General features: G+C 38.1%; 1 protein-coding gene across 2 annotated transcripts in view; it reads right to left on the bottom strand.

The window, feature by feature from the left end:
* Positions 1-532: 532 nt before the first annotated feature.
* The window catches only part of SCAPER (S-phase cyclin A associated protein in the ER), a 161,919-nt gene continuing 151,933 nt past the window's right edge, over positions 533-10,518 (bottom strand). For both annotated transcript variants that reach the window (XM_035899552.1, XM_009643932.2), the window contains exons 29-31: positions 5,216-5,407; positions 2,503-2,554; positions 533-807 (exon numbers count right to left, since the gene is read on the bottom strand). In XM_035899552.1, the coding sequence (XP_035755445.1) occupies positions 713-807; positions 2,503-2,554; positions 5,216-5,407 (339 nt within the window). In that variant the 3' untranslated portion in view covers positions 533-712. The remainder of the gene's footprint in view (positions 808-2,502; positions 2,555-5,215; positions 5,408-10,518) is intronic.

Here is a 10,518-nt window from a genome sequence, read left to right as displayed (position 1 = left end):
GCCTCGGGCGAGAGGCGCGGAAAATAAATCTTGCGGAGACACGCCGCCGTTTTTACGCTTTAATTTTGCTTCACGGAACCTTCACCGTTAAGAGAACACCACGAGGCTTAAACAGGCGTTATCAAAGTCTTATCGAAACGTTAAAAATGTGTGTGGATTAAAAAAATCTGCATTACGTGACTTATCACAAGTAACCAAAAAATTACAAACGAACTTTCCTCAGAGCCAAATCTGACAAATTCTTTAGAGTTTCCATTAACTGGAAAGGCATCTTCAGAGTCTTTCCCTTCCCCCCCCATTTTTGAGCCTTGATGGCTTATGGTAATTCGAAGACAGCAACATTTGTAACGCAGAAGTCACGCTACAGACAGAATAAGTTATTTTATTACAAGATATATAGAACATATTTTCTCTATTTGCAATCTTATTTCAGCAGTTCTGCAGTGTGAGTACCGCCACATCACAGGGCAGAAAATACCCAAATCATGACATAGGATATGTGAATGAAATAAACTCAAATTATCAAAAAATTACAAAACAGAACTTGAAAGTATCTACAGTACTTATGATATAAATAGTGCAAATTATGTATCTACAGCATAAGTATTTAGAGTACTAAAAACTTTTCGGAATAGCCTTTTAGAGAAGGTAGTCGGCAGGAAACTGGTCAGCATGATGATGTTATTAGGGATTTTAAAACCAAATACAACGCTTATTTTTTCAAGAAGAACTGTCGAGCTTCTTCCCAGGACTGGCGGGGGAATCTGTTGGACAGCTCAAGATAATCTTGAGAACTGAAAAATTTTTCTGTTGAAGACAGAACATACAATTACCAAGTTATTCTCTCTTAAGATAAGATGGCAATAAAACAAGAATAATGAACATGCGGCCAATTCGAGATACTTCCAAGTCATTTGCTCCCCTCCCCCTACCCAAAACTTCTCAAATCATGGGGTAACACTTCCATGGAGCTACGGTCATTGAGGTTTGGCTTTAAAAACAGGGGCAGAGGGCTCTGATGAGCATAGGCTTAGATTTTTAAGCTTTTGGATCAGGCTCTCTGCTTTACACATCGGAATATCATACATCTTTACGCATTTTATGTTCTCAGGCCCACCGGGGACCAATTCAGCCTCGTTCAAGTTTGGGCAGCCTCGACCGCGCTCTCTCTGCTCAGCAGCTTCTTTTTGCACAAAGGGCTGTGGAGGAGTTTTGCTCCCCGATTTCCCCCAAAGCTCACGGCATGATTACAAACGCAGCTTTTACTCCTATGAGTAACTGCTGGTGACGTGAACGGGACTACACATGCGTGCACAAGTTTGTGGGGTCCCACCCTTTGAGCAGCACATTGCAGCACAGCACCCAACAACAAAGTTTGTGTTTTCAAGTTTTATCTGGAGCAGCATTATTGTTCCCATTTGTTTTTTTGGGGGACACTCTCCTCCACATTAGAGTGGTATAATGGACAAAAATAATCCTGCTTATACTATTATTAAGTCAACTTTTTTGCAACAGGGTCATGTTTAGAAATCACACTCACATGTCACCACATAGTCAGCTTTGTTTAGAAGTTCATTCAGTTCGAATAGGGAAAATAAAAAGCAGTTTTCCACTTGGATTTCGGATGTTTGTTGAGCAGATTCTCATGCAAACACAATCCTGGAAAGTTTGTACTGCAGACACTGCACAAGGCTGCTTCAGACTAAGAGGCGTAATGTTGACAGTAAAAATCTCCATAAATTTATGTTAATTTTATATTTTGTAATTTATTTTTAAATGCAAAGCTTATGTTTGAGTCCTAGAACCGCTCACCTTCTGCCAGATGTTCAGCAGAATGGTGGTGGGTTTCTGCTTGCTATTAGGGAGAAATGACTGTCCCAGCGACACACTTTATGCAAAATATGGGTGACTCAAGACCAGATTCCCATCAACACGCTTGAATTTCAGACGCGTGTAACAAGTTATAGCAGTCTTAGCTGAGAATATTTCGAATTGTTAGCCTAAAGACGTTAACTGCACTTTACAAAATATTTACAACAACTGGGGTGGGGGGGGTGGGGTGGGAGGGGAGGAACTGAACACTTCTGCAAACTGACAAACTTTCCAGGATAATAACAGGACAGTATCTTACTAATTTTTGTCTCCCCAGGTGTATTGGCATGGCTGCTTGGCTTCTGCAAACTTAGAACTTTTGAAGGTAGCCTTTGTGACAGCTAATTAAATATGTGCACGTACAGTATCACATTTTAAGACACAATACCACATAGCATTTAATCAAGATTAACAGTCTGAATTCCTGATACAGTGAGCAGCAGCCTGGAAGACATGCATGTTTAAGTCAGAGTGTAAGCTAGAGAGCCTCTCCCCAAACTGTAAAATCATTTTGCAATTCACTGTCTTTCATCGTGACACGGATTCAAAAAAATTAAATCACAGTAAAATAGAGTATCTACACCTTTTGTTACCCAATTGCTACTCTGTTACATTTCATTGGAGACATACCCCTCTGCTGCAATAACTGATTATCCATTTGACCTGAACTCTGTGCAAAATCCTAAGGGAAAAAAAGAAAACAAACCAAAAATGGCATCAGGTTTTCAGATCTTGCATCTGAGGAATTAAACCAACATTTTAAAGCCTTCATGGTCACTCAAAAGTACTAATACTTGATGAAATCTGTAAATTAACAAACTCTGGCTTGTTTGCTATATATTACAACAGAATACTGCCAGCATTTAAACTCTATAATATATAGTAGATACCTTTGTTTATACCTTTTTTTGAAAAAAAAAAGTTAATACACAACAGAAAAAACAAGATTTTAGTATCTTCTTAGGAAATAGTGATTATCATGACTTTTAATTTAGGAAAACATTTACTACAGCTGTGTTTCTTTAAAACAAATTACTCCAAATACACTCTTACAAAATTCTTGAAGTATCCCAATTTCATCGGCTGTGCTTCCCAGTGACCCAGGAGCCTGGGGGCCTGATCTCCTGAGAGTAAGTGAAGTTTCTCCACAGAGGTGATTAACTCTGGCCAATGCTGCAGCCAGCCATGGAACCAGCTGAGGTGCAGTTAATCTAATTGCCCAGCATGATGTGTGATCCCTTGCTGCTATCGGACATGATGCTGCATCCTCCAGGGTCAGCAAGGACTTTGCTCAGAACAGTGTAGGATTAGGCCAGTTACCTGCCCCAGAATGGAGAGGGCTTTTAAGATCCTATCTTTTGTTCCAGTGCATATTCACTGGGCAGAGAGGGTGTAGTTGACATAAGAGATACAATTTAGCAAAGCAGGGATACTCCTAAATGTTTTTTAAAATTATTTCAGCACATCTAGAAACAGAAGTAACAAAAATAAAAAGGATGATGCAAACTTCACATGATGGAAAGATATCTGTTGGTAGGGAGGTATAACGTGGGTCGTCATAAAATCCATCAATCATTTTCCTTTGATTTATGCTGCACACATTTAACACACTGTATTTAAGTGTTATATTTGTACACACCACCAAACTTTTACGTAAACGGGCCTTCTTTTTGCATTCCCTGGCACAGGAAGAATCTCATTTTCTAGTCACGGGGAAACATTTTACAGTCTTTCCCAAACCTTCCACTGAAGCAAATGAGAGATTTGCTTGACAAACAGCAGCTAGTTGAAATAAAAGCACAGAGGCGAGTCTCTTCTGCGCGGGCGGGTATCCGAGCATTCCTCGGTTCCCTTCAGGATCATTCTGTGTGTGTGCATGTGCAACATTTGGGATTAGATTTTAAAATGGATAAAATACTAAAGTACCAGTGAAGTCAGCAAAGACGTGACACTTTACAGCACACAAGGATCTTCCATATTTTCATATAACACCTTTTCTAAAAGACTGCAAGTATGTGTACTGTATCTGTGCTTGGCATCTGAGATATACCTCTAATTAGAAATCAAATTAGTAACGCTGACCCTTGTAAATATATTTACGCTTTGCAGTAGCTACTGGGGATTTAAATGCCATTCCCTCTCTCTTATAGCACAGAAATCAAGGTAAATAACTTTAATTATTCATATAGGGAACACTCTCCTCCACTCTCATGGTTTTTGGCTGAAAAAAACAAACTAAACTTGCTGCATTTACTCGTAATGCTTAAGTTATTTTTTGCCACTGCAACTTCTGCACTGAAATCTGTAGTTTCACTACGTGGAAGTCAAAGTCAAAGATGAATTGCAGCTTTGTATTTAACCAGAAGTTCATTACTATATGGCAAATTCTTTTAATACTAAGTTCTAAACTTTTTTTTTCCAACTGCTATGCAATTATTTTAGTATTAAAAGGATAAAAAGTAGTTGCACTCAGAAGTTGGATGTTATGCTACGACTTCTAGTAAATATTTAGTTCTTTTGCCTTCTCTCCCAAATCTGTGTAGCCTTGCCCTTGGACTAGCTGTGAAGCATTAAGAAAAAGAGTTTGACTAACAATTCTGTATCAACAACAGCACCTTTCAGGTGACTGATGCAGAGTTACTAGACTCCTAAAAGCCTATTATTTTCTAACAGTACAGTGTTTACAAAAACTGCATTTATTCATTGGAAACAGTCAGTAAAATGTATGAAAAACATGAGGCAGGCATAAAATCTGATACATAGCACACAGTATATAAATTTAGACAAAGGGAACCAAACCACTGTAAATTCTTATTCAAAACAGTATTCGTAATGGCTCACTGTCAAAAATAAAGATTGCAAGGTTAGACCAGTAACATATGTTCTGTGTATTTTCTGCATAAAATATATACACTTCTGTTCAGTTCTCTCTGTAAATCTATTGTACGCAGTATACAACTGTACATTTGTATGTGAACACATCAATATGCCGATTTCAGATATGCTATATGTGCAGTAGTTTTTAAAAAATAAATGTTTTAAGAATTGTCTTGTAATAGCAGGATCTACATCAACTCTTCCTAGCACGTCCAATAACTTTAAGGAAAACAGGATTCTGCATGTGATAGTGAGAACCTGAACTACTTGGTAACCTTTTAGAGTTACAAGATGCCTCAAGTACAGGCACAATCTGTGGTTTGAAAAGAGCTGCAGAGAATCTTAAAGTACTTCAATGCTGTTTACTTGTTTTACTTAAGTCAAATGATTTCCATATACACAGCAAAGGCAAGAAAAACTGTTGCAGTTATCCTGCACACCACTGTTATGTTACTGCAATAGCTACCTGAATGAACGTGGCGAGTAAAACACAGCTCATCTCCTGCTCCAGGATGATCTTGTTCTGAGGGTTATTGTAACAAGCAGCTATTAGCGAAGGGAAGAGCACTTTGATTAAACGAGGATCACTGAAATACTGGAAAGGCAACTGGCATAGTTTTTGCAGCACCGTGGGGTGACGGCCAGATTGTACAATGATCTGAAAATACAAAAGTAACAAAATTAAAACACGTGATCTATCTGTTCTTCTCTTCCTGTTAACCAATAAGGGTGCTGAAGTCATGCTAAAAAAATGAGCATGGCTGAGGAGTAAATACTAAAAATAAAGCTTATAACATTTAGTCCAAATAACTTCTGTTTTATCGTGCAAGTATTATTTTTATTGCAGAGGAACACAGAAACCTCTTTTTCTGTATCACTCAGAAAAACAGTAACTAAATGAGAAGTGGATTAATCTAAAGATTGTATTAAAATAGATCATATAAAACCTTCATTCAAATGACAAAGAATTATAGCAAAGAGACTATCGTAAGTTAGAGCTACGAAACAAGAAAACCCAACCCCTGCCATTTAAACACAGTAAACATGCCTTTAGGGCGAAAAAAATTAAGAAAGAGATCACCAGGACTGTGTAAAAAACCCTCCCGAAGCTCGATCATCCTTTACTAGAGTGCTCTCTGGCAATTAGAGAGGACTCTGTTTCATGGTAGATGTCTGCCACGCATTCTCAGGCACCAAAAAGAAAAGGTGATTGTAAGCTGCACAGCAAGGAGTTTCAGTAAGTAGAGACTCAGAAAGATCCTCCCATCTGCATTTCTTATCTCGGTTTCTATCAGTGCCATTGACTCTAAAAGGAGAATTGTTTAGATAAATGGGACTGTTGTCATGAAGCAGGCTAAGTTTACAACTGTGTACATCTGAAGAAATAAGGCAATGCTATTACTGGTCTCCTGCAAAGGAACCTTTCCAATTTACTTGATATTTTTATAAAGTCTTTGTGATAAACTAAAAAATGCCAAAATCGGATCTGTTCCAAGTAAGCTTGATTAGACAATTATAATATGAAAGAGCTGTTTGACCCAAAGTTGGCTTTTCAGCATAGGAGGAAGCTCCTATAAGGTCAGAACACTGTAAAACTTAGGGTCACGACTGTAAATTGTACTTGGAAAAACACAATTTTACAGGTACACACCCAGACAAGACTGCATTCAAATTAAAACCAGAAGGACAGAAAGAAGCAGTTGAGACCACAGGAACATAAATTACAGGGATTTACAAGTTTTCAAAGCACTTTTAACAATACCTTCAGAGCACACTCTCAGTTGATAATGCAGTTCAGTTTCAAAACAAGATCAACAAAGTGACAGTTGGCATTTTTTTCAGTTCACCAGCCAAAAAGACACAGAAAACCTTTCAAAATACTGGTAGAAATGTCTTAATGCCCTTAAAGACAAGAGGAATTTTTACGAGACAGCCAAATACGTGACAATTAAGCATACATTCAGACATTGTTTTGAGGAAAATATCACTGGCGTGCTTTGATGATGCTAAGCTTAACTATCGGCTACCACCCTGAAAGCAACAGGGTGCCTTTTGAGCTTGTGATTAGTATTTGGATTTTAAATTGACCAGTGGTCAATTAATCTATATAAATTAATCAATTAATCTATATTAATCTATATAATCATATTAATCTATATTTTTCTATGGTAAATTCTACAATCAGAGAGGTACTTAAAATCAACTGTAACTGTACTAAAATAACTATAATAGGTATTTCTGATCCAGGACAAAACAACAGAACTCTTCATTTCTTTTTAATGGCCCCTGTACGCCTGATGAACAGGCAGAGGAAAAGAAGTTTTGGGGACTTTTCATTTTTCATTTCACACTTCACTTCTTTTACCTGTTCTAAAAATGCCGTGGATAATTAGTGAAGTCTTGCCAAACTAACGGTGCAGATACCTAAATAGCTTTCATGGAATTATTATTTCATTCTCTTTTTCTTTTCAACATTCTTACTACTATGATGTTATCAACATTAAAGATACGAAGGTATATATAAGGGCTGCTGATTGTTTTAATCTGGTATTTATCACATGTGGAATCAATTTAATGATTTCAGCTCAGTGTACTAATGCAGCTCCTAGACCTGATACACTATATTATGTACACTGAAAAAAAAAAAAAATAAATCATGAGTCACCCCTTACTGGAAAAAACCCCGAACAAATAAACCTCTAGCAGAGCTCATATTCCATGTTCCACTGTCAAATGGCAGAGAAAGTGAAGTCCAGCACCTGACTTCGCAGATGAACAACGAAGAAAACAAATAGACACCTTGTTTATGACTTCTTTACAGTGGAAAAAGACTTCTCTTGACTTTTTTTTTTCTTTTTTTTTAAACAGTCACTTGGCTGAATGATCTCAGGGTGTTTGGCAGGCCTGGAATACTCATCTTACAAAATGCTCTAATATGAGACACAAACTCTTTACTGAAATCCACTGCAGAAAGCTTGCTTTTCCTCCTGCCACATACTGGAAATCCAGACACGTGTACCCAGAATTAGCTTTTCTTGTTGCTCTCTCTAGCCTGGAAGTCAGATATGCCTGTCAAATGTAACAAGAGCCTAATTAAAACACTGCATTTCTGCACAGCCAAGCATTTAAGCACCTGCTTAACTTCAGATATGTGCCTAGGTTCCATTAATATTAGCTTGTGGTTTTCCTTTTCTGAATTGAGACCTCTATCAAATTAGCACAAGCTACATTTTGGTTTTTTTATCCAGAGCAGGCAACTCAAATTAATGTTTTCTATTTTTCATTTAAAAAATTTTGCTTACTCTCAAAATTTACAGATATTCATACAACTTTATTGGTTTTGACTGGGCTTAGCTTAAATCAATTCCAAAGAAGATGCACCTGCTTAGCCTAGCTTGTTTTTGGCCTGAGCAAGTAAACATGAGAACAATCCTCTCTAGATCTAAACTACACACAGGTAAGAGACACAGCAAGTATGTTTCTGAAATGCTATTTCGTGATGAATTAATGTAGTTTTTCTTTGTGCTACCAGCCAAACTCAAGACCCTGCTCCCTTTCAGAGGCGGAGCCCCCGTTACAGAGTGTGGTGACGTGGTTCAGAGTTAGCATACCAGAAAGCACTGCCCAAGGGCACTGTCTACTCTCAACGTAATGGTGTGCTAAAACCGAGAGGCTAGAGCATCTTAAATTCTTTACTGTGCTGAACTGAAGCAACCTCTACACCGTATAAGCCGACAGTTAGCAAGGCTGCACAATATATGCCACTCTAGTATCCAGTTTTGTTTACTTTTAACCTTTGCTGAAAGTCACCTTTAAGAATAGAACTTTCCCTGCTTGGTCTCTGTCTGAATTTCCAGCTTTCCTGTTACGAATAGGCTGTGAATCCACACTAGCTGACTATCCAGCACAATGACTAATGTGATGACCTGTGGGAACTTTTTACTGAGCAACACCTTTCAAGGTTACCTATTAGTTATCTTCTGTCACTCCCACCAGTTTATAGACTTCTGCAGGTCCCACTAATTTGCTTAATCCCCAATAGCCAGAGGGTCAGGCACTCTCTTCTGCCCTACCAGGCAATTCATGCTCCTGTGTGACTCTGGAAAGTGCACTCTGCACTCTCAAGTGCAATATAACCATCCCGATCCACTGTATTGGTACTTCTGAAATTTATCACTTAGGAAAACATGATGCATGATTTCTACAGTCTCTAGATGGAATCCATTTCTTCAAGTTTACTTGGGCCAATATTCACTGTATAGTATATCGCTTGGCCATTTGCTGTAATTCTTCTAGCTCTGGAAGCAGTATAAAAGTCAGTCTTTCAAAACAGACTACAATGACAAAAGCCAGCAATATGCCACACAGCACTTGAGCAATAAAAAAGGGACAATCAATCAAAAAAATTAAAAGCTCCTTGTGGTATGGAACGGTAATAAAGTTGGGAGGGGAACTCATCATTTTGCTGGGAGATAAGGCTTCCCCTGTCACTTAGGTGGGGTATCTGGCTACAGACCTGACGTAACTGCCGGAAGGATGGATATTCCATCCTGGACTCCACAGAATGTCCTTGTATTCCCACCAGGACAGCTCCAGCAGCCTTCCTCTCCTGCCACTGCTTCCCGGCACCTTGAAAGGAGATCTTCCCAGGACTGAAGGCCTTTGCAAGGGAACTAATAAACCATATGGACCCAAATAATGTGGGTACGATTTTCCTCTGGGTAGCAAAGGGAATGTTGCAGCTCATTTAATTTTTCTGTGCAGCTCCAAGAGCCCAAAAATAATTTTCTGATGATCCTGCAGGAATGAGAATCATAAAAGGGCGACTCCTTTCCTTGCTTGCATGGGCAAGGGTAGATGCATGCTACTAATTTTTCAAGAACTAGTAGTTCAATCAGATCATCTTGTGAAGATTTACATTTTTTTTAACTATGGAGTAGCATTTTTTGTGACAATCTAAATTCCTGTTTCCATCTGCACACATTTTACGTATGTAAAGTGTTTAAAAAAAGAGAAACTAATTGAATTTAAAACTTTGCCTGCAACCTTCCAGAGATTTGAAGATTATGATCACAGATTGGTTCTGTGCATGTATGTTAAATATTTTCAGATATGTTATTACAAGTACATGCTATTACAAAGAATCCCAGTTCAGCCTCAGACCAAGAACTTTTTCACTGTTTGTGTACCTTGCAAGGTTAGTCCAGGATTACTGCAGAGTGGAAGTGCTCATTTTTAGAGCGATATTTAGCCTAGTTCTACTGATGGATTTAGGTTTTCTTGTTTCATTTGGACATTTGCAGCTCTGGAAAGACACCATTTATGTCAGTTATTCCTGTCCATACATACCATAAAAATACTGGAATTCTCTTTCAAAGAGGCTAATTAATTTTCTGGTCAGGAAGAATAGAAAGCCAGCAACAAGTTTTTTGTCTATGCCAAAGCAAAACAAAGAACTGAGAAGTAAGTATTCAACTGATTCAGAAAGCCAGGTTCTCAATGAACTAAACTGTACTAGACCAGAGAATCATAGTATTATCAATCGATTATTACCATTTACTGAAGATTATCCATACATTTAGAAAGCTACAAGACATTCACCACATATCTAAAATGATAATATTTACAATTCTATTAAATTATTTTCTCAAAGGTTGCTTCCCCCCTCTCCCCCCAATAGCAATTAAAAAAATCTCATCACAGTATTCCAGGTTGAAAATGAGTTGGTTTAAGCCTGGCAAGTAGCTCTTCTCCTCCAAACACAGTTGA

This window comes from Egretta garzetta, unplaced genomic scaffold, assembly GCF_000687185.1.
Source record: "Egretta garzetta isolate BGI_Z169 unplaced genomic scaffold, ASM68718v1 scaffold287, whole genome shotgun sequence".
NCBI classification, from domain to species: domain Eukaryota; kingdom Metazoa; phylum Chordata; class Aves; order Pelecaniformes; family Ardeidae; genus Egretta; species Egretta garzetta.
This window is presented reverse-complemented; position numbering and strand designations above follow the sequence as displayed.